This window comes from Anolis sagrei, chromosome 10, assembly GCF_037176765.1.
Source record: "Anolis sagrei isolate rAnoSag1 chromosome 10, rAnoSag1.mat, whole genome shotgun sequence".
Classification (NCBI taxonomy): Eukaryota; Metazoa; Chordata; class Lepidosauria; order Squamata; family Dactyloidae; genus Anolis; species Anolis sagrei.
Window position 1 is genome coordinate 19,483,856 of NC_090030.1, and position 25,725 is coordinate 19,509,580.

At 42.3% G+C, this 25,725-nt stretch overlaps 1 protein-coding gene across 2 annotated transcripts; it reads right to left on the reverse strand.

The window, feature by feature from the left end:
* Positions 1 to 418: 418 nt before the first annotated feature.
* On the reverse strand, positions 419 to 24,183 carry ZC3H12B (zinc finger CCCH-type containing 12B). Of its 2 annotated transcripts, none has more exons than XM_067471583.1 (6): positions 24,016 to 24,183; positions 7,896 to 8,642; positions 6,952 to 7,091; positions 4,711 to 4,945; positions 4,273 to 4,379; positions 419 to 3,104 (listed from the first exon to the last, which is right to left on the reverse strand). In XM_067471583.1, exons 2-6 carry the CDS (start codon positions 8,501 to 8,503, stop codon positions 1,684 to 1,686), a joined length of 2,511 nt encoding a protein of 836 aa, XP_067327684.1. In that variant the 5' UTR covers positions 8,504 to 8,642; positions 24,016 to 24,183; the 3' UTR covers positions 419 to 1,683. The 2 variants fall into 2 exon arrangements, with proteins under 2 accessions (XP_067327684.1, XP_060612170.2); XM_060756187.2 differs by lacking the exon at positions 24,016 to 24,183 and adding an exon at positions 12,013 to 12,232.
* Between the last annotated feature and the right edge of the window lie 1,542 nt (positions 24,184 to 25,725).

Sequence of the window (25,725 nt, forward strand, 5' to 3'; positions counted from 1 at the left end):
AAAGATTCCTAGAGATAACATCTGAATCCAATCTGTAAAAGAATCTCCAGATCTACATCTGGCCAAAGTTGACCATAAAGCCACACTGGAGGATCTAGAGATTCGTAGAGATGCCATCTGAATCAAATCTGTAAATGTGGAGGACAGAGCATACTACCCCTCTGGCTATCATTACTGCCTGGATGAGATGAGAACTGGGCCCATATCTTCCAATAGATAGCATATATGATATGGACTGGCTGCTGCCCATGGCCCATCTAACCATCTAGTCTAAGGCCTGTTAATCCCTGTATTCAAACTTCCTTGGAAATATTCCTCTGACTCAACCAGAGATGGGCCATCAGTCATTTGGAGCATTGGTGCAACCGTTCAAGGAAAGGACCCAAGCCCTCCGTTTTGTGGTTTTTCTCCTCTCCCCCCCCCCCCACCCAAAAAGGATCCAAAAACAACCCGAAAGCAGCTGGCGAGCCCTGACCAAAACGCCAGAAACAACCCTGACTGCAGCCTCACATTCCGTGTGTTTCAAAGTAAGAAACATTAGGCAGTGTCACACCTTCTCATGAAGAGACCAAAGGCCGGGAGACCGGACCTTCTCGACTTTCATGAAAAAAAACTACAGTAGAAGTCAACAAGTCCTAGCTCGAGACGCGCCGAGTTAGTAGTAGTGGTTCAAAATGTTGAAATACACATTTGGATTTAAAAAGGGCGTCCCGTCAGTGCAGCTTGTGTTCTATTTAAAAAAGAAGAAAAACATGGCAGCTGCCACCGCCAGAGACACCTCTTGCGGGAGACATTGGACTGCAGAGTTGCCTATCCTGAGCCCAAAAGGCCCACTGCACAAACACTGCAACCCGCAGACGCACCCCTTTGCATGGAGGTCAGAGTGCAAATACAAAAACCAACCCAATCCTTCAGCATCCCTTTTGACCTGCCCTTCACTATCAAATAAATCTGGCTCTATTTATACCTGACTTTGTTGAATTCTATATTCACACCAACTCAGAAAAAAGGAGGAACCAGATCGGAGACACAACATGCTGCTGTTGACCTGAAATGAACCCATCTATAAAGCTCATAAATACTAATGCTTTTCAAGCATTCCATTTTTCACTGGCGTTCCTTTCTTCAAAGAGTATTAAGTCCATTTTCTCCCTTATTTGAGCATTTCTTTTACCTACAAAAGGACATTTACACAGCAAGTGGCTTCCCTTCACAATGAGGCCACGCAAAGTGTGCCAATCTGTGGATGCTATTAAGAAGAGCGGCCCAAGCTTCCCTTCATAAAGGATGTTTTAAGTGCAGAGAGCTTATCTGACTGGGGCAACGTGTCCATACTGAAAACTATACTCTGACACATGCAATATAATTGCTAACAGTTTTGAAGGACCTGTTTTTAGACAAATCAACACATGACCTTTGGGATTCAATAAGTGATACATCCATGCATAAGGTCTGCGCTGCCTGTTAAAATGCCTTTTTTTTTTACAAAAAAAGAACAGTTTTAAAAATCCTTAAATACTCGTGTTTGTAATATAACCTGCATCACATGTCTTAAATAATTGCGACAATATACAGAGTCATATATCACCATTAGAAACTATTTACAGTTGCAGAATTATCATAGGGATCTGCACAGGGGTCATCTATCAATCATTTATCTTTGCACATTTAAAGGGGTGATGTTTAGCGGCCCGTTCTCAATTTGGCCACAATCATGGCGGCCAACTGCTGTGCGTCAGTCATGTGAGGGTTCTTCTCCATGACAGAAAGGACAACGCCAGCTGGGAATATATTGCAAAGGTTCTTATACGTCTGATACTGATGTTCGGGGATGATGTGGGGCTCCTGCAGCTCCCCGCAGACCCCGACCCACGGGTTGCGCCAGAGCTGCTCCATCTTCTCAGGCATGCTCCTAACCATCACAGGCTCGTAGCATGGCTGCATGAGGTTGCTGCTCAGAGGGTAGGAATGGTAAGCATAAGTGTCCGTGGGACAGGGCAGTGGGTCCCAGCTGGCGTGCTGTTCCCGGCACAAGGGCGGCCGCTTCTGCCGGGTGGGATTGCTCTCGTACAGCCGTGAGTCGGAAATGCTGTCCATCCTCGTCATAACAAGGGCACGGCTCGGCTGAGTGGTGGCCGACGGGTAGACGTTTGGAGGTGTGGGGTAGTCCCCCGGACAACTGGACCGTGCCCCAACAACCGGATGTTGGACGTGGAGTGCCAAATGGGAGGCCGAGTGCTTGTGGAGAGGGCGTTTGGACCCTTCTGTGCCATAGCTCTGGACTCTCGTCAAGGCCTCGTGATATCCCTGAGAAAAGGGCGGGAGGCGGTTTTGGGGTGGGAGGCGAGCCTTGACGTTGTCCTCGGGGCTTGCATCTCCCACCCCGAGGTAAAGGTCGCCATACGAAGAGTAAGGATCACTGGTCGTATGGCTTAGGCAAGTATCAGGACACGGGCTTGAATTTCTGGAGTATAAACCTTGGTCGACCTCCGCCCCGTAATAATCCGTGTTGTGCATGCTGCTGATACTCAAATTGGAAAAGTCGCTGAGCATAGAATAATAGCCATGGTCTCCCAAAGACTCGTATTTTGGGTACTGATCCGAATAATTGATGGAAGCACCATGGCTATTGGTGACCAGAATTGGAGGATACTGCACACTGGACATATGCTCCAGGGAGGACTTTTGATGCGCAAAGTGAGATGAACCTGGTACGGGGCTACTCGCCGATCGTGTGTTCAAAGCCCCAGCTGCATGGCTTTTGGAAGCCGGGATGATTGGGACGCTTAACGCTGAAACGAGGGAAGGGACAGAGTTGGCCTCAGACTTCCGGGCCATTGACAGCCGGTCCTCGGGTTCCACGGCCACAGACCGGATGCTTGGGTCAGACTGACGTTTCGGAGCAATGCGCTTAACTTCCGAGGCAAGGTCCCCTTTGGAGAGTACTAATCCCGTGCCACATTTTGCTAGTGCTCCTTCACTCATGGTTTTTACAGCAGATAGTTTGGCACTGATGCGAAGCTCGTCTGCTACAGATCTCAGTGGCTGGTTTGCACGTTCTGGGTGGTAATATTTACACTTGTGTCCATAGGTGCATTTTTTGCCTAAGGAGGAAAAGACAACATTTCAGATAGGCATGATCTTTGTAAAAGTGGTACGTAAACTGTTGAGGTTAAGGTTCAAATCTCTGCTCAGCTGTAGGTAGATAAAGGTAAAAGTTTTCCCTGACATTTAGTCTAGTCGTGTCCAACTCTGGGGGTGGTGCTCATCTCCATATCTAAGCTGAAAAGCTGGCATTGTCCATAGACACCTCCAAGGTCATGTGGTTGGCATGACTGCATGGAGCATCGTTACCTTCCCGCCAAGGCAGTATCTACTGATCTACTCACATTTGCATGTTTTCGAACTGCTGGGTTGGCAGAAGCTGGATATAACAGCGGAAGCTCACCCCACTCCCCGGATTCGAACCGTCAACCTTTCAGTCAGCAAGTTCAGGAGCTCAGTGGTTTAACCTGCTGTGCCACCAGTTCAGCCATAGAAACCCCATATATTGAAATCCAACACCCTTAAAGGAAAACAGTGGCAAACCCTCTCAGAACAAACTCTGCTACAAAAACACAACAGGTAATAATAATAATAATAATAATAATAATAATAATAATACTTTATTTATACCCCGCCACCATTTCCCCAAGGGACTCGGAGCGGCTTACATGAGGCCAAGCCCAACAGTACATCAATAAACAAAAGCAATAAACAAAAACAATAAATACAATGCAATTAATATAAATCACATATAAACAATAAACAGTAACATGCAAGGATTTAAAAACCTATGGCTGGGCCAAATGTAATAGTTTTAAAAAATAAAAAATAAACGCTGGGCATGAACAAGGTAGGATATAACTGGTATAGGGTTTTCAAAGAGAGATGAGGGAACGCAGTCAATCCTACACCAGTAGTAAAGTGCATTCTGAGGGCATATTGCTGAGGATTTTCCTTATTCTGGGAAGGCACACTGGAACAGTCATGTTTTCAGGCTCCTCCTAAAGACTGCCAGAGTTGGGGCATGCCTGATGTCCTTGGGAAGTTAGTTCCAGAGTCAGGGGGCCACCACCGAGAAGGCCCTCTCCCTTGTCCCCACCAATCGCGCCTGCGAAGGAGGTGGGAGCGTGAGAACCTGGTACAGGGCTACTGGAAACAACTTGGAGACACATCATCAATAACATTTCTTTTCTTTTTCTTCAAATTAATGAAAAGCCACACACTCACCATAAGGACATGGTTGCTTCTTATGTTCGGGAATAACAGGCTTCTTCCTTAGGAAGTTTTCAAGGCTAGGGCCATGGCGCCCTAATGGGTCATCAGGTGGCATAAACCTGGAAAACACAAGGAAATGTTACCTTTAAATATATCTAAAAGTATAGAGAAGCAAGAATGCTTGGGGGGGGGGGGCTTTCTTTTGATTCCTGCCACATCTATGAGCTCAGAACAGCCAACCATTGTGATCAGGTTCCTTTGTGAGAAGAAAGGCTAAAGTAGGGAGGCTGCTGTAGAGATAAATGTAATGGAGGAGACTGCAGGCCTTTCTCATCTTAAGATGAAGCTGGAAGGAACAATGACATTGTAGACAAAACACTGAACACTTGAGTGCTAGAACAACATTAAAGAGTTTTTTATACACTTCTAAAGAACACGCTAAGGACCTACTTGTCGTTGACAAAAGAATACATCAGCAGCCGTTCCTCTATGAATTTCTTCCATTCTGGCTTCTCGTTCTGGAGGTCTCGGTAATTGTCATTGGACACAATGATGCCGTCAGAGTCGTAAGCCAGCTTCACTATGAAGCGGTCATCGTAGCAGACCACCCTCCGCCCCTGAACCCTCCGTGACGGAGTGAAGACCAGGATTTTTTCCTTCTCCAGCTTGTGCAGAATTTCTTGATCTGCAGAAAATATGACAACTTAAGAACCTGTGAAAAACCAGGGTGCTCAGATGGGTCAAAACATGATCACAGCACTGTAACTGGAATATTTTCAGTTGTCAAAGCTTCTCAGTGGCATTCAAGGATTGCTGGGATATTCTGCACAAAATGAGCATAATCCATGGTGTCTGTGGTTTACAATGCAGAGAACACTGTTCAGCTTGGCTTTGCTTATCCTTCCACTTCTTCATAATTTGCAAGAGTCTGAGATGACAAATGCTACCATAACTATGAATCCTGTTGTGCTAGACTTCCCCTTTAGGCAGTTTTGTACTACTGCTTCCAACACCCCACAAACCCTAACACTTTGGTATTTGGGCTCCTTGTAATACTTGTAATGCAATTTCACAGCCATTCTCCACTCTATCCCAGACTGTGGCCCAGTCTAGAAAAAAAGTTCCTCAAGTGCTGTTCGATAAATGTGAGGTGAGATTATGACATCATTTTTTATAAAGCTACTGCCCTCCCAACCGTGAGACGTGGACTGTCTACAGACGTCACATGCAACTCCTAGAATGATTCCATCAGCGCTGCCTCCGGAAAATCCTGCAAATCTCTTGGAAAGACAAGTGGACAAATGTCAGCATGCTGGAAGAAGCAAAGACCACCAGCATTGAAGCGATGGTCCTCCGCCATCAACTCCGCTGGACCGGTCACGTTGTCTGGATGCCCAACCATCATCTCCCAAAGCAGTTGCTCTACTCCGAATTCAAGAATGGAAAACGGAATGTTGGAGAGCAGGAAAAGAGATTTAAAGATGGGCTCAAAGCCAATCTTAAAAACTGTGGCATAGACACTGGGAAACCCTGGCCCTTGAGCGCTCCAGCTGGAGGTCAGCTGTGACCAGCAGTGCTGCAGAATTTGAAGAGGCACGAATAGAGGGCGAAAGAAGGAAGGCACGTCAAGCCAACCCCAACTAGGACCGCCTTCCACCTGGAAACCAATGCCCTCGCTGCAGGAGAAGATGCAGATCAAGAATAGGGCTCCACAGCCACCTACGGATCCACCGCACATTGCACACTGACCCTGGAGGACCAAGGAGGGATTGCCTAAGTAAATAAGTATGACATCACCAGAAACAACTTGCAGTTTTTCTCAAGTCACTCCTGACATGAAAAAAATGACATCATTGCATGCTTTTGTTTAAACAAAAAAAAATGGCCCACAGAAATAAAAACATGCCACTTACTGCAAGGCAAAACTGCCTCCTGGCAAAAATCCAAATATGCGCTCATGCACCTGCTATCTGAAATGGGGAAATCCACAAACAGGCCTGCCTAGCCTGGGCTTTAGCCTCTGGTTAATATGCAACAGATGCTTTTTCTACTTCAAAGCCCTTTCCTCTTACTTTTGTCATAAAGGGAGTGTCCGAAAATGGCGCTCTCGAGGCAGCCTCAGACAGTACAAGGACTATAGACCCATGAGTCTGCAGAATTGACCATTGCCATTGATAAGAGAGCCAAGAGGATGGATCATGCTTCATTCGCTATTCATTCATTCATGAATGCCAAATCAGAATTCTCAGCAATTCTTATAGTTCCATACAAAGACATAATCCAGCATATCAAACCAGCCGCCAGTGGCGCCGTGGCTTAAGCCCTTGTGCCAGCAGGACTGCTGACCAACAGGTCAGTGATTTGAATCTGGGGAGAGCGAGTTGAGCTCTCTCTGTCAGTTCAAGCTCCCCATGTGGGGACATGAAGCCTCCCACAAGGATGATAAAACACCAAAAAATGTGGGCGTCCCCTGGGCAACGTCCTTGCAGACGGCCAATTCTCTGACACCAGAAGTGACTTGCACTTTCTCAAGTCACTCCTGACACGGAAAAAAAAATCAAACTACTTCAGCATAATTTTCTATAGAGAATGCCTTCCAACATCTGTGTTCAGTATAGTACAACATCCTCCTCTTGGAAATGGCTTCTGTTTTACCAATAAAAGAAAGCCAACCTTCATCTGCATCGCTACCTGTAATGGGTGCATCCGGCCGTGACTGCTCCTTCCTCCACGTTGGCACAAACACCGTAATGTCCTTATGGCCCTTCTCCAGAAACCAGTCGACAGCAAGTTGAATCCCACGACAGGAAAAGCCTTCCTTATTCCCATGGCTGAAAAACAGAAAAAAAGCCATATGGTGTGTGCTGGTTTTTACCACTATGGCATATACCTGAAAAAACTAGTGAGCTACATGGCCTGGGCTTAGACTTGCTCAGTGAACCCCAGTCAGTCTTTGGCCCAGTTCTGTTTTCACAGTAAACCTTTTGTTCATTCCTGCTTGTAATACGAGCTGCTAAGCAAAGCAGAGACCTTTCCTTTGCCGTTTGTTAAGCAACATGTCAGAACTTGCAATCTGGGACTTGCCTCACTAAAGGTTTCGTTGTTAAAATATTTACATTCTGCCCTATAGCATATAATCACATTCATTTAAAGCAGGAGCCTCCGGTGGCGCAAGGGGTTAAACCCTTGTGCCAGCAATAGGTCAGCAGTTCGAATCTGGGGAGATTGGGTTGAGCTCCCTCTGTCAGCTCCAGCTCCCCATGTGGGGACATGAGAGAAGCCTCCAACAAGCATGGTAAAACATCGATCATCCGGATGTCCCCTGGGCAACATCTTTGCAGACGGCCAATTCTCTCACACCAGAAACGACTTGCAGTTTCTCAAGTCGCTCCCTACACACAAAAAAGCAGGCGTGGGCAAATTTTGCCACTCCAGGTGCTTTGGACTTAAACTCCCACAATTCCTAACAGACAGTTGGCTGTTAGTTGTATTTCTTAACAGTGATTAAAATATTTGTATTTCTTAACAGTGATTCAAAGAACAGTGGCATGGGCGTATATCAAGCTAAATTTAAGTAAGCACACAGGCAGCAGAATGGCTGCCTTCCCAAAAGTATTCTACTATTGCCAGGTTACCTCATTGCTACGTTGCTGCCATCAATGACGATTGGCCTCAAATTGTCAGTGCTGTCCACCACTTCGTCTTCCAAAGAGAGCTCAGGGCTGGCCGTCTCCTTTGGGCCAGGACCAGCAGGTCCAGAAGTGCTCCCGGTACTCGCTTGCCCTTCATTCTCAGTCTTGTTGCCAAGCCGCACAAGCTCAGCCAAAATGTCATTGATGAGAGCGTCCGCCCCCAGCTTGTTCAACACGGCTTGGATCTGATCCCCGGCATAGCCCAGTTTTACAGCAAAATCGATTTTGGCTTGGTATTCTTTGTTCAGGCTCGTTTTGCTCTCCTCCAGCTTCAAATCCTGGAGGAGGCTGCTTTGTGAGAAACTGGGGCGGTCCAAGCAAGGGGAGCGGCAGAGCTGCCGGTGAGGCTTATGGGAAATGTCCTTCTCCCGCCACTGTGGGTTACTGCCACTGTTCCTGGGAGGTGGCGGTTGCTGCTCTGGCTCGCTCTCGGAGCTTGTCCACTCCTCCGATTCTGGGCTGCAATCCCCGCCATCTTGGTCTGCCGCCCTCTCTTCTTGGGAATGCCGCTTCTCCATTTTCAGCTTTTCCACCATAGACCAGGCCGTCATCACGGTCACCTTCTGACCAGTGATCCCCAAGCGCCACTCACTGCCAAAGCTGCCCAGAGTTTGCCCTCCACCGCACCATTGTGTTAACTACTTGCCAATCTCCGACATGCCCATATCCAACCATATGGTCCTTGACAGCCTGGAAGACAAAATATACAACATGCTCAATTAGATTTTATGAACAAGCGTGAAGTTATTTATTTATTTGCTGTATTTATATACCCTGCCTTTTTCAACCCCATAGGAGACTCAGGACAGCTTACATATATAGGCAACAATTCGATGCCATGTAAACATATATACATAGTAAAATAAGCATATGCATTAAAACAGCTATTAAAACATATCAAAACACTTATTAAAATCACGTTATCCAAAATCATAATCCATGGCCATTTACGAAACACCTTTTATTTAATTTGATACTTCTTGCTATTACTTTGAGTCATAACTAGTTTAATTTCTTGGTCCCCACTCCCCACACTGACTGGATTTAAGACGGTGACAGCAATTATACTTATGGCACCCACACGTTAAATTCAACGTTGAAGTTAATGCGCTGTCGGATAGCTGCCTGTCACAACAGCAGTTGTGAATTGGAAACAGCTTCCCCAGTGCACAGAGGTTTCAACCACGGAAGGAACATTTGCAAGAGAACAGTGTAATCCTACCCAACCTATTCACACATAAGTAACAGCAATAGGAAGGAGACTTATAGGCCTCCTATAAGCAAAGGAGGCCCAAAATCTCACTCTCTGCAGGTGGAAGAACTGTCTCATAGCCATTACAGCTAACATTAACACAAGTGACTTTATGTTTTATGTCTGTAGGTTGCTGTTACCCAGAGTGGTGGTCCCCAGATTAGAGCATGTCCACGGAGCTATCTAAATTGCCAGGAGAGAGGGGGGGGGGGGGATCAAAAACTGAAGCTATTCCAAAATTCATGAAAATTGTGAGAAAAGGTTTTGCAATCTGGAACTGATCGTACAATGGTACAGACAGAGCATTTGCTACTTATCCAACCTTCGCTCATCCAACCTTCTGTATTATCCAATGCAGTCTACCTCATGCCCGGATCCACAACTGTTTCAATACATTGCGATGTTTTGGTGCTAAATTCGTAAATGGAGTAATTGCTACATAACATTACTGTGTATTAAACTGCTTTTTCTGTCGATTTGTCGTAAAGCATGATGTTTTGGTGCTTAATTTGTAAAATTATAACATAATTTGATGTTTAATCCATCCATATTACCTAACATTTTTGCTTATCCAACGTTCTGCCACCCGATTTATGTTGGATAAGAAAGACTACTGTAATACTAGTGCTCTTACTCAATGAAAAAGAAAGTGAAAACATGGCTTCTGAATAGGATAATCCTTCCTTTAGCAATCCATGCAAATAATGTAAATGATGAAGGGGAATTCTGATCTTAGAAAACACACTTCTGTTTGCTCAAAGTTAAAGAAGCCAAGGGCTTTGTTCCACCTCTACAGCTATGAACACACACCATGCAGACATTCACCTCCTGACAGCAAATATGATGGGAAGGAAGGAAAGAGACAGAAAGGTGAGAGGAGAGGAGATTAATTAAGTAGTATAGATAGAAGCCTCTAGGAAACCAACACAAACTTTTCAACATCTGTGGGATACAACAGAAACCTTCAGGAGAGCTTTTCGCATCTCAATGCCGTGAGGGGTTTCACAGACTAGAGCAGCCCTCTTATGACAAGAGATGGTGCTTCACATCTTGGTTTCTTCCTGTGGAAATCTGGGAACTTCTACGTACAGTATCCCAAATTCTTCACACTTGCTCTTGCAGGATTTCTCATGCAATTTTCACTACACGCAAGCACACACTCAATGCCCAACAGTTTCATGTAACTTCAGCACAGAGTCCTGGTAACAGTTTTAATATCTCTTAAAAGAGACACTATTTTCCAAAAGTTTCAGCAAGTATCATACGGTGTTCTTCACTCCAGCAACCATCTTCTGCATCCTTTTCTTTAAAAAGCTGATATAGGATAATTGCCATATTGACATATGGATATGTGAAACCAGATATTGATATGTGAAAACGCTTAGAGAGGCATCTTTTGTCAATAAATAAACCATAGACACCAATCCCAAGGATCATTCTACATTTTGCACACTAGGCTATTCATTGGAGTGTTTACTATTTCCTCCAAAAAGGATTTTGAGTGGGAAGGATTATATCTTATCTGCACCCCTCACTCTGATAAATATGGAGCTTCCTGGTGGCGCAATGGGTTACCCTTGTGCCAGCAGGACTGAAGACTGACAGGTCGGCATTTTGAATCCAGGGAGAACGTAGATGAGCTCCCTCTGTCAGCTCAAGCTCCCGATGCAGGTAAATGAGAGAAGCCTCCCACAAGGATGGTAAAACATCAAAAACATCTGGGCAGCCCCTGGGCAATATCCTTGCAGACAGCCAATTCTCTCACACCAGAAGCGATTTGCAGTTTCTTAAGTAGCTCCTGATACACATACACACAAAAACTCTGATAAATATGATCTCGGATACATTTCTAAAACTTATCCGTTTTCATCTTACACACATAACCTGTGCAAGAAGTCACTGTGCACTGTGTCAAGTACACAAAGTGTGAGCGATTAGCAACAAATTAAAAAATCAATACTCAAGCAATAGGAGACAACTCAGAAGTAAACTTAATCTTACTAAACATTAGTGCATACAAATTCTTAAAGAATTTCTAATTCAGCAGTTATTTTCCTTCTTTCTAATGTATGCTTATAGTCTCTAACAAAGCAACAAACTAATGAGAAATATGAACAATGAATTGTTTGCAACACCCATGTTTAAGTAAGCAACAATGTAATCAAAGTTTTATGTTTCTACTGGGGAACTTTACAACTATCTCACTTTTTTACAAAGTACAAGAATTTGTGTATCTATCCAAAAGTACAGATTGCTTCTTACGTTGAATGGGAAAACATTATTAAGTTTGTAGCAACCTCCAGAGGTGCATGTAACACTCTGTGGCCTGCTGAGCCACTTTCCCGATCTTCTTTCATCCATATAATGTCCTATTTATTTCTCTCTATAGGTAATACAAGCACCTTGAAGTAAAACCAACTGAAAGAGTTTGTCTTTGGCAAGATTCAAGGGTTCTTTCTCCACTGCAAGTTGGGTGCCTGTAAGGTGATTATTAGAGCCAACTTCGCACACATGTGGTCTTATTTCTTCAGTATTAAAACATGATGTTGATTTTCTATATTTACCTTTAGGTCACTTTAATACTTCTGGTCTGCTTCCATTTTACAGGCCAGCAAGCTCCATGCAACTAAGAAATTTAACTCAAACACTTCCTGGAGACTGCTGCCTTTTCAAATGCAGGATCATGAATAAGAGAAACTTCCAAATGTGTCACAAATCCCAAATTTTAAAAGCAAACTAGGGAAGGAGGGGGAAGAAGCCACCTCTGAGCCCTCTGCCATTCCGATTCATTCACACTGGCATACTCACTTCCAATTGCCATTACAGAAAGCAGCTCAGCTGTTCTCCACGCTGGTAGTAAAGGAGGCGAGCTCTCTGCCAGCCCGGAGGAGCCTGCGTACAGGGGGTTTTCTGTTCCATGGGTGCATTACGAAAGCCGTTCTCTGCAGAAACACACCCACTTCCATGACTCACTGGAGTTTCTTGCCTTTTCGGCTTCTGCATTCTTTTTTTAACGCAACTGTCGACGGGTTGAAAAAGCTATTAAGAAAATTCAGCTGTGTCACTTTTCCATTTAAAGCCGGTGGAGGGTGGGGGAGCTTCAGTCATGTGAGAATCGTGACTACCTCTAAATTAATGTTTATGTGGAATTAATTGTGGTGTGTATGATTTTAAGAAAGAAAGGGAGAGACAGAGAGGTAGGCCCTTACACTATTAAAGGTATGTACAGAAGCTGTGGGATTGCAGCATTGAGTGCTACCATTCAGGACCCCAACAATGCTATTCCATTCTTGCCCCCTCGTGCTTTTCTGGTTTTCACTTTGTATCTCTGCTAGACATGCTCTGTTCTAGAGGGCAATTTTGTGCAGAGGATGTATCCCTTAAGAATGTTTTCCACACACATCCCAAAAATTATGTTGTTGAGCTTTCTGTACATTTTGGGCTTTCCCCAAAACCTCAGTATTTCCAGCAGTTTTCTGGCTATGTAAACAACCATACAGGCCTCTGAGCATTGCAAAAGGAGCACCGATTCAATCAAGTCAATGTCTGGTCCATGCTTTAGCTGTCCCCTGCTCGAAGACTGCCCAATCTCCTGGAGTGCTATGTGCAATGTAAGAATGGTGTATGGTATAAGAATGCACTCCGTACACATTTAATGTCACAGAATCATAGAGTTGGAAGAGACCTCATGGGCCATCCAACCCCATTCTGCCAAGAAAAAGGAAAATTGCATTCAAAGCAACCCTGACAGATGGCCACCCAGCCTCTGTTTAAAAGCTTCCAAAGAAGGAGCCACCACCACACTTCGGGGCAGAAAGTTCCACTGCTGATCAGCTCTCACAGTCAGGAAGGTCTTCCTAATGTTCAGATGGAATCTCCTTTCCTGTAGTATGAAGCCATTGTTCCATGTCCTAGTCTCCAGGGTAGAAGAATACAAGCTTGCTCCCTCCTCCCTATGACTTTCCTTCACATATTGATCCATGGCCCTCATCATGTACCCCCTCAGCCTTCTCTTCTGCAGGCTAAACATGCCCAGCTCTTTAAGCCACTCCTCATAGGGCTTGTTTTCCAGACCTTTGATCATTTAAGCCGCCCTCACACATTCCAACTCATCAACATCTCCTTTCAATTGCGGTGCCCAGAATTGGACAGAGTGTGATTCCAGGTGTGGTCTGACCAAGGCAGAATAGAGGGGGAGTATGACTTCACTGGACCTAGGCACTAAGCTCCTATTTATGCAGGCCAAAATCCCATTGGCTTTTTTGGCCGTTGCATGAAATTGTTGGCTCATGTTTAACTTGTCAAGTTGGTTGACCTTCTCATGGTCTTGGAACTTCATTCAATGGCTGATTGTGTTTCCCTCAGGAGTCTACTCCAAATTTGGACACTGAAAAAATGGATGGAAGGAGTTCCATATTTAGAGAGAGCTCCAATGTTCAAGAGGGAGTTCATTATTTTGGGTTGTTCTCCAATGTCCCAGGGCATGCAACCTAGGCTGAGTGATCTTTGTGGGCACTCTTATATAGCTCTAAGGCTAATAGCATCCTGGCACTGAGTTCTAACAAGAAGGAAAATGACAAGAGAAATACACCACACTTTGAGAAGCCAAGTGACCAATCAATAGCCCAAATAGCCACATGATAGATAGATAGATAGATAGATAGATAGATAGATAGATAGCACTATTTTCCACTGCCATTACCACATCCCATGGAGTCCTGAAACCTGTAGTTTGGTGGGGCACACAAGCTCTCCAGCAGAAAATTCAAAATGCCACCACTCCAAACTGCAAATTCCAGGATTCCTTAGAATATTACTATCAAAGTTGAGTAGAATCACAACACACAAGTAGTATGAAGGCACTCCCAGAAATCCTGACTACTGCAAGATTGTCTAGTTCAGCCTCTGAATAACTGAATATTCTCAGCAATTCCTCAGTATTGCTATATGGTATAGAGCAGAGTCGAGCATGCCTTGAACAAAATATTATCTGGAACACATTTTCTGTTCTTGAAGCTTGTCAGGACCAATTTATGCCAGTGGGCTAAAAGAAAGGACAAGGAGTTCTAACCTTTTATGTTCCAGACTCTTGCCCAGCATCACCAGAGACAGAGCAAACATTTTATAAGCTGGGCTTTGCCCACGACATCACACTAAGCCAAACACATCCTTCCTTATGTATAACCGAGAAATAGGTTAGAGTTGTTTGTTCACTTGTTTTTGTCACCTGCTGTAGATAATGCAATGCAACATTTCAGAACATTAAACCTTTGTACCATAAGGTAATCTCTCTCATATAAAACATATTCTGAGTAATAATCTAACAAGGGAGAAACACTACAGCCTCCTGGTTTGGAACATGAAAATATGTTATCACTCAGATGGGAAAACTTTGCACTACAGCTTTAAGTGTTTAAGCCTCTGATGCCCATTGCTAAGCAACCAGGCATCCTTACCTAAACACGGCGTTTCAGCAGAGTCACGACTGACTGGCGGGGCTGATAATGCAATTCAGGGAGAACATGTATTTGTGAAGTACTTGAATTCTACTCACATAGTGCTGTATTTGAAGTATCAATACACCTTCTACACAGTAAAATCAAAAGAAAAAGGCTTCCCTAGTAATTACATTCTACAAGGTTATAATATGCTGAAAAATAATAATTTTTCAATTGTACGTGTTCAACTCCAGCTTTTAAAAGTATTAAGGCATAAAGGCGGCTAAATCACGATATACAACACGGCTTTATCCTCATAAAGCCAGACAATGGATTAAGAATAACTTTCAAAGAGGACGCTCGATTTAGATGGAGGCGATGCTTCTGAAAAGGTTCTTCAAGCTGCATTGAACATTCAGGATCCAGTGAAATCAATAAGAGTGCTCTGCTGTTCCAGGTTCCAAGAAGCCTATTTCTGTTCCCAAAATAACTAATGGCAACGAAAATAATATGAATAGAAATAGAAATTCTTGTGCGGCAAGGAACTTTGCTCTATGAGATGGTGATAATGAGCAGACCCATGCTATTACACATCTTCAGGGACACAGGTCAAATATCCAGCCTTGAGTTGGCAAAAGAACAGACCGACAGGGTCCTGCTATACAAGCTTTGTCCTTAAGCTGCACACCTCCTCCTTCAAGTCACTCCAAAACAGTGTGGACATCAAGAAACCTCTGTTTCATAGCACTGAGGGCCTCATCACACTAGAGAAAAAATCCACTGAGGGCCTCATCACACTAGAGAAAAAATCTGGTTTCTGTCTCCTGCAGAATTCTGGGGTTTGTAGTACAGGGAGGAGCCTTTAACAGTCTCACTAAACTACAAACCCCAGAATTCTGCAGGAGGCAGAAACCAGATTGTAAGTGGATTTTTTCTCTAGTGTGATAAAGTGGAGTTTCAGTTCACTCTCCCGTATCCTGCCTCTTGCCCAATCCAGGCAACGGTTCAAAATCTCTGTATCATTCTCCTGACTCAGAGAAGCGTGTCGTTGACATATTGATCATATTATTAATACTAAATCTGAAGATTACATCATCTAGTGACCTCATGGAAGACAACAATGAACCTTACAGGAACCTACCGCACATGTTCACTGGAGTCAGGCAAAAATCCCCCCACAGCAAGGATAGTGTATTACCAAACTCCCTGGCCCATAGAATCAATGAAAGAAGCTCAGTGGGACACCAAGAAATTCAACCTAGGCAGAGGCTGTGGTATGAACCTCCCCAGTGATTCCTATTCAGCCCTACAAGAACTGGGGTCAATAGCAACAGATTACAGCTTCTGCATAATGACATCTCAGGGAGGGGGGGTTAAAATGTACATTATGACTCCCATATCCACAAGGGATGTACTTCTGGACTTTGCATGGATACATCAAGCCATAGATAACAGCAAACTATTCTTTTCCATGGGACAAATGATGATAGTGAGAAAGGATGTAACTTGTACAAGAGGCCCTAAATTAATAAGTGAAATACAGACAAGTGAAACCACATATATTATTTCGGTGGATACAGGGGTCATACTATACTGCCTACTTCTCAGTGAAAAAATAGATCAGTTAATCCAACCAGTAGAATGATCCTCCAGCACATTTCAAATGAATTCATTATCTTCCTACCAGCTTTCTTCACAGGCCAACTTTCACAACCATACATAAAAATGGGAAATATGATGGTATGGATAATCCCAACCATATATTCAATATATATCTTTATAGAGGAACCAATCTAGTTCCTTCATAGTGGCCCTTCCAAGTCCTCGTCCCGATTTCCTATCTCTATTCTGGTCAATGACCAAGCTGAAGTATGCAAAATTTTGAATTATTTCAATGTCTTCATTGTCTACTTTGAAGTTGACATGAATCACCCGTGGTCATTATTTGTTTTCTTAATGTTTGACTGTAAGCCTTCCTAGACCATGCCTAAGGGTATTATTATTATTATTATTATCTTGATTTATATCCCACAAAATCTCCTGAAGGACTCAATGCAGCTTACAAAGGCCAAGGCCGCCGCCAACAACAACATACAAATATAACAGTAAAACTCATAAGCAAATAATAAAACATCAAGCAAAACAATAAAACACTAAAAACAATGACACCATGACGCATTTAAAACCTAAAGGCCGGGCCAAATGTAATAGACAAAATTTAAAAGTGCTGAACTTGACAGGAGGTATGTAGAGGTTTTTTGGAGATAGGTGCAATGTGCAGACAATCCTGGTCTCTAACAAAGTGCATTTGGGACATGATGTCAGGAGTTTCCTAATCTGGAAAGGCACACTGGAACAGCCAGGTCTTCAGGCTCTTCCTAAAGATTGCCAACGTCGGGGCTTGTCTGATGTCCTTGGGGAGAGAGTTCCAGAGTCGGGAGGCCACCACAGAGAAGGCCCTGTCCCTCATCCCCACCAAACGCACTTGCAACGCAGGTGGGATAGTGAGCAGGGCCTCTCCAGATGACCGAAGGGAACGCGTGGGTTCATATATGGAGATGCAGTCACAGTTGATACTGCAACTTTCTTGATTCTTTATTTTCTTGACCTATTTTATGCCGTTTATACAAAAAATACCAGAGGTAACTCAGTCCAATCCAAACACATAAGGCACTGTAGGATTTTTTTGAGGGCATATTTTAATCCCCTGTTTAATTTTTTTTAATAGCAGACTGTGTGCTTCCATGAATTATACTGTGAATTCCTGAGAATTTCAGATTAAATAGCCAACTACCACTTTTTTAAGGGCTGCTTTTAGGCACTTGTATTCCAGTCTATCTAAGACACATGTCTTCTTCAGTAGGTCTAAAGTAGTCCTTGGAATTCATTTGGTTGTTTTTGACTTTTCCATCAACTCTGCTTCTCGTTGTCCCACAACCACATCCACAACAAAACAAACTATTAAGTTAGCTCTACTTTGTTAGAACTGCAGAACAAAAGACAATAAATTGGTTATTGTTTCAAAGGTTACAAAAATGCACCATTATGTACCAAAAGTGGCAGAATTGCCACTCAGTGGAACAATTTGCTCTGAGGCAGAGCTACATGAAAAGTGGACATGAAAGAGTTCACATGTCCAACAGTCATATTTTACTATTTTGACTATTTCATAAATAAAAAGTTGCTTCAACAAGGCTAGGAATCTGATCGTGTCAATCATATTAACATCTAAACAAAACAAAAATCATTTTATGTCTATGTATAATGTTTCAGTGAGCTATTCCATGATAGCAAAATTCAAATTTGCTGTGTCTAACAGCTCTTCCTAGAAGCCATGACAACCAAACTGAGGCTGTCATACTTTGGACATACCATGAGATGATAAGATTCATTTGAAGAGGCAATACTTGATAAAATGGAAGGCAACAGAAATCAAGAAAGACTGCAATACATGTAGACAGACTTAATCCAGGATACCATGGCTGTCCTGAGTCTGCAAGACCGGATATGATAGAGGTCCCTCTTTCATTAGATTGCCATAAATCAAAGCTGACTAATTGCCATAAAAATGCCAGCCAATCACATTGTAAAACAGGATTGCCCCAACTCATATGGAAGTAAGGCCTATATTAATAATAATGTTTATTTATACCCCACTTTTACTCTCCACAAGGAGAATTGTGTTGTTTGATGGACCACTGAGAATGAGAATATGACCAGATTTTCCTAGCTATCAAGAGGCTGAACCCCAAAACATCTGGAAGACTAAAACCTACTGAAAGGGCTGGGGATTTCTTAAACAGTTATCCAAAAATGCTACTTTTAACAGACCAGTGTTTTAACTTTAAAAGATGACAATCATATTGCTACATAATTTAAGCAGAACACATTATAAACAAATTAGTAAACATGAGGCACTACAGAACAGTTATGCATATGGTTTACTAATAACTTAAGCTCTCCTCACAATTTCATCACTATCAGAAAAAGAAATGAGTAGTTCGGAAAGCGGTGAAATCTGAACACTTAACACAACAGCTCCATTCGTGAATCACGTTCATCATCTCTGTTTTCCAATGTTAGAGACCTAACGAGAAAAGAAAATCTCCAGCAGAGATGTTCCCTGAACCTTCTCAAAACCCTGCTGAAGAATTAGGAAGGCACAACCAGAAGTAACGTCTAGGTGCAATTTTGCCTGATATTTAGCCAAAAACAGTGTGCTGTAGCCCACTACAAGGACACAAAAAGGACACTTTTACAACAACTAGCCATGCCTGATTTAATATTTATAAAGAAAACATACAACATATATAGACTGCAAGAAGAGAGTCTGCTGGGCTATATCTCAAACCTATCCCCTCACTTGAAATATAAGCGACCGAACCCAATAGTCAAATGTGGGCTAGGCAATGCTACTATTAGGTGGATCTATAATTGGTTAAGCGACCAAATCCAAAGAGTGCTCACCAGTGGTTCCACTTCATCCTGGAAAAAAGTAACTAGTGGAGTGTATAGGGTTCAGTCCTGGGCCCAGTACTGTTCAATGTCTTTATTAATGACTTGGATGAAGGTTTAGAGGACATGTTTATCAAGTTTGCAGATGACACCAAATTAGGAGGGATAGCTAATACTCCAGAGGACAGGATCAGAATTCAAAATGACCTTAACAGAGTAGAGAGCTTATTGGCCAAAACGGACAAAATGAATTTCAACAAAGACAAATGAAAGATACTACACATAGGCAAAAAAGAAAGAAAGAAATGCAAAGATACAGGATGGGTGATGTCTGGCTGAGCAACAGTCCATGTGAAAAAGATCTTTATGTACAACAGTGGTTCCCAACCTGTGATCCGTGGACCATCAGTGGTCCCCAAGAATGAAAATATGGTCCGCAGCTTCATCATTACACTGTTGCCTCAAAACCACGCAGCAACTAGAGCTACTGGTCTTGCAAAACCCTCTTATAGTGTCAAGGCAACAGGGATGTTGGGAGAGGAGAGGCTGACTACCCACGAAAGATTATTACTACCATATCCGCTCTAGATTATTAAATATGGTTTTCTGTGGGTGAGCCGATGGCGAGTACTGGATGGCATATGTCCTGTACTGGAAACTAGAGTTGATGTAGTCTATCCAATGCAATTTTCTGAATCAATTGTTTAGATCAGTGGTTCCCAACCTGTGGTCCGTGAACCACCAGTAGTCCCCAAGAACTAAAATATGGTCCACAGCCCCACTGTTACAACACTGTTGCAACAAGAGTGACTGGTCTCGCTAAACCCTCTTAATAAGTACTGAAGCTTATTAAATATGGTTTTCTTTGAGCAACCAGATGTTGACTATTGGATGGCATATGTTCTGCATCAGAAACTAGAACTGATGTAGTCTATCCAATGCAATTTTCTGAATCAATTGTTTAGATCAGTGGTTCCCAACCTGTGGTCCGTGAACCACCAGTAGTCCCCAAGAACTAAAATATGGTCCACAGCCCCACTGTTACAACACTGTTGCAACAAGAGTGACTGGTCTCGCTAAACCCTCTTAATAAGTACTGAAGCTTATTAAATATGGTTTTCTTTGAGCAACCAGATGTTGACTATTGGATGGCATATGTTCTGCATCAGAAACTAGAACTGATGTGGTCTATCCAATGCAATTTTCCGAATCAGCAGCCCAGATAACCAAACCAAATATAAAGTTGACCAAAAACTGATTCGTAACGCTTTGGTACTAATGTTGGAAAGTGGTCTCTGGTCAAAGTGGTCCCTGTTCTAGTGGTCCCTGGTCAAGTAGCTTCTGGTCAAAAAAGGGTTGGGAGCTACTGATGTACAACAAGTTGAACATGGGTCAACAGTGTGATGCAGCAGCTAAAAAAGCCAGTGGGATTTTATTTATTTATTTGCCTTACTTATATACCGCTGTTCTCAGCCCGAAGGCGACTCACAGCGGTTAGGACTATAGTGTCTAGATCGAGAGAAGTCATGGTGCCTTTGTATTCTGCTTTGGTTAGACCTCACCTGGAATACTGCGTCCAGTTCTGGGCACCACAGTTCAAAAGAGATATTGACCTAAGCTGGAAAGTGTCCAGAGTAGGGGGACTAAAATGATCAAAGTTCTGGAGACCATGCCTTATGAGGAGTGTCTTAAACAGCTTGGTATGTTCAGCCTTCAGAAGATGTTGAGAGGATACATGATAGCCATGTATAAATATGTGAAAAGGATGTCATAAGGAAAAGGGAGCAGGCTTGTTTTCTGTTGCCCTGGAAACTAGGACTCAGAGCAATGGGTTTAAATTATAAGAGAGGAAATTCCACCTTAACATTAGGAAGAACTTCCTGACTGTAAGAGCTGTTCAGCAGTGGAATTCTCTGCCTCAGAAACTGGCAGAAGTACCTTCCTTGGAAACTTTTAAACAGAGGCTAAATGGCCATGCTCAGAGGTACTTTGATTGTGCTTTTCCTGCAAAGCAGGGAGTTGGACTAGATGGCCCATGTGGTCTTTTCCAACTCTGTTATTCTATTCTATGATTCTATATGCAGCAATAAATTAATAGTGCATAATTATTACTATTAGGTTAGTCTTTTATTGTGGCTGCTGACACGATGATGATGATGATGATTATTATTACAATAGTCTTACCCTGCAGTGAGAGTTTTCTCGGCTGTATGATAAATCTCTCTCTTCTCACTTGGAATGTCCATCTATTAATTTATAGTGACAATTTATTGTTATTATTGAAGTCAATAGGATGTTTTCCCAGATAAGTATATACTGGGATAATGAACACAAAATTTAGATTGTACACGAGACTCATATATCTCAACAGGCGGAATTATTATTACTACTACTACTACTACTACTACTATTACAGACTAGGCTATATCATAAACCTCTCCCCTCTTAATTTGGCAACAAAATGAAGTTCTGGGTTGTTGTAGGTTTTTCCGGGCTATATGGCCATGTTCTAGAGGCATTTTCTCATGGCCATATAGCCCGGAAAAACCTACAACAACCCAGTGATTCCGGCCATGAAAGCCTTCGACAATAAAATGAAGTTCATCTAAAAAATCCAAGCTAACTACAACAAGAGTGTATACAATTTTCATAGCTCCAATAAAGACAACTAGAAGAAAGATAACAAATGCATAAGAAGATAGGCATTAATTGGAAAAGTAATAAAACAGAAATTTCATCCAGTCCAAGGAAAAACGAATTGCAAAGGTCTATAAAATATTATTAAAATTAGACACAGAAGTACATCTAATGAAAGACCGTATTATTCAATGGTCAAAGAATGTGGGCCATAATATCTACCTAGATGGGAACAGATATGGAAAACAAACGTTAAATTAATAAGATGTTATCAACTAGGAGAATTTTTCTATAAGATGATGTATAGATGGCACACGACACCAGAAACATTAGCAAAGATGGAACCAAAATTTTAAAAAATCTTTGTTGGAAATAAAAAATGGAACTCTTTAAATTCCCCCTTTTTGCCTTGAACTGGTATACAGGAATAAGAGCAAAGAAAAAGAATAGAAAACAGTGAAATAGTAGACATGCCTCTTCTTTCAGAGAACTTTTTACCAGATGTGGTGGACATGTCCTAAAGCCAAATAAAAATGGATTAAAATTCAAAAGAACATTAAAATATATTTAAAATTAAAGTACCACTAGAGTAGGAATGGGCAAACTTTGGTCCTCCAGCTATTTTGGACTTCAATTCCCACAATTCCTAACATCCTACTGTTAGAAATTATTACATAACACTGACATTATTATTATTATTATTATTATGCAAAACAAAAGGATCAAATATGCATTTACCAATCATAGTGGTGGTCATTGTGATTATTACTAGTACTATTATTATCACTATCATGGTGATCACTCTTAGTATCCCTACTAGAAAGTACTACTATATTTATCACTAGCCGTCCTCTGCCACACGTTGCTGTGGCCCAGTCTGTGTATATGTATTTTGTGTGTGTAGGAGTATATATCTGTGTTTGTGTGTGTATATATATGTGGTTTTGCACATGCATTGTAATGTTTTGTTTTGTTTTGCTCTTTAAGTCTCTTCTGCTGTGTTTTTCATTGATTTTATGAGTGATGATCACTCGTTGGCCTGATGTGTGTATTGTGTCCAAATTTGTTGTCAATTTGTCTGGTGGTTTTTGAGTTATGTTAATCCCACAAACGAACATTACATTTTTATTTATATAGATTATTATATTACAATGATTTTTTTGGCAAAACGAAAGGATCAAATATACATTTAAAAACCTTAGTAGTGGTCACTGTGATTGTGTACTATTATTATCACTAGTACTATTATCACTATTATTATTATCACTATTAGTACTAATATAATGATCATTATTAAATTACAATATTATTATTATTATTATTATGCAAAACAAAAGGATCAAATATGCATTTACCAACCTTAGTGGTCACTGTGATTATTACTAGTACTATTATTATCGCTATTATTACCACTATTAGTACTACTGTAATTTGAGTACTAACATAATTATCATTATTACATTACAATATTATTATTATTATTATTGCAAAACAAAAGGATCAAATATGCATTTACCAACCACAATGGTGCTCATTGTGATTATTACTAGTACTAATATAATTATCATTATTACATTACATTATTATTATTATTATTATTGCAAAACAAAAGGATCAAATATACATTTACCAACCTTAGTAGTGGTCACTGTGATTATTACTACTACTATTATTATCACTATTATTATTACCACTATTAGTACTAATATAATTATCATTATTACATTATTATTATTATTATTATTATTGCAAACAAAAGGATCAAATATACATTTACCAACCTTAGTAGTGGTCACTGTGATTATTACTACTACTATTATTATCACTATTATTATTACCACTATTAGTACTAATATAATTATCATTATTACATTATTATTATTATTATTATTACAAACAAAAGGATCAAATATGCATTTACCAACCATAGTTGTGCTCATTGTGATTATTACTAGTACTATTATCACTATTACTGTGATCACTCTTAGTATCACTACTATTATTATCATCATTATTATTATTACTACTAGTGTTATTGCAGCTCTTGCATCCAACTCCCTGCTGTCTTACATATTACACAGAAAGCACTGACTGAATGTCTCCCTTGGTATATAATACCACTATCCTTGTTCTAGTCTTAGCACAGGTAGACTGCCCTTGCGCTGGGAGGCTTCACTGGGCCGCTCCAATAGGGCCAGGACCTCTTCCCCTTCTCCTTCCCCTTCTTCCCCTTCAACCCCGAGGCCTAAGGCGTCCCCTGAGGCCTTGTCCAGCTCCTTACCGGCTCTCCTCCTCCTCCTCCTCGACGGAGAGGCATGGGGGCCGGCTCTGGGGGCGGAGGGCTCGGGACGGGAGCCCCTCAGGCCGCCTCTCCCTCTCCCTCCTCCGCCTCGGCCTTCCTCTCGCAGGCTCCGTCTGAGGCGGATTCTGGACCAGGCCGCTCGGGCGCCGTCGCCTAGCAACCGCGCCCAGCCCTCCTCCCCCTCCTCCCCCTCCTCCTCCTGGCAGGCTACAGGACAGCATCGCGCATGCGCAGAAGGGAAGACAGCTCTCCCCCCCCCCTCCTTTCTATCTCCTTTCTATCTGTGTCTTCATAGGGGTTTCCTGGCAAGATTTGTCTTTGCCTGGTTTGAGGCTGAGAGAGTGTCTGACCCTCCTGAACGTCAGCCAGTTGGTTCCATAATATGATAATAATAATAATAATAATAATAATAATAATGCAAAAGACTCTGCAAAGATTAAAACAGCAAAACAGCAGAGGGAAAACAATCACCTCTTAACAAAAGATTGCTCCAGGCACTGCCAGGCTATCAAATGCTAATCAAGGTGGTCAGTTGAAACATTCAGAACCTAGCTCCAGCAGACAAGAGTCCTTTGTCCCACCCTGGTCTTTCCACAGATATATAAACCCATTTTCCTACTTCCAAGAGACCTCACTACCTCTGAGGATGCTGCCTAAAAACAGCAGAGGGAAAACAATCGCCTCTCAACAAAAGATTGCTCCAGGCACTGCCAGGCTATCAAATGCTAATCAAGGTGGTCAGTTGAAACATTCACACCTAGCTCCAGCAGACAAGAGTCCTTTGTCCCACCCTGGTCTTCCCACAGATATATAAACCTATTTTCCTACTTCCAACAGACCTCACTACCTCTGAGGATGCTTGCAATAGATGCAGGCGAAACGTCAGGAGAGAATGCCTCTAGCCCGAAAAGAACCCAGTGATTCCGGCCATGAAAGCCTTTGACAATAAACAGCAAAGATTCTGGCACATGCCAGTCAAGGTGGTCCCAGTGGTGATCGGCACACTGGGCGCAGTGCCTAAAGACCATGGCCTGCACTTAAACACAATTAGTGCTGACAAGATTACCAGCTGCCAGCTGCAAAAGGCCACCCTACTGGGATCTGCGCACATTATTTGCCAATACATCACACAGTCCTAGACACTTGGGAGGTGTCCGACGTGTGATCTAATACAACAGCCAGCAGAGTGTCTGCTGTGGACTCATCTTGTTGTGTTTCAAATAATCATAATCATAATCATCTTGGGAAGTGTCCGACGTGTGATCCAAGACATGTGTCTGCTGTGGACTCATCTTATTGTGTTTCAAATAATAATAATAATAATAACCAAAGCACACCAGACAAAGAGTCAGTACAAGAAAACTGCACTCCAAACCAGAGCTGACAACTGGCGCAACAAAGCCTTACATGGGCAATTCCTTGAGAAAATTGAAGGAAAAGTTGACAAGGAGAAGACCTGGTGATGGCTCATGAATGGAATCCTGAAGAAGGAGACAGAAGGCCTGATTCTTGCAGCCCAAGAGCAAGCCATCAGAACCAATGCCATTAAGGCCAGGATCGAAAAATCAGCGGATGACCCAAAATGCAGACTGTGCAAGGAAGCTGATAAAACCATGGATCATATCCTCAGCTGTTGCAAGAAAATCACACAGACGGACCACAAAGAGGCACAACTCTGTGTCCCAAGTA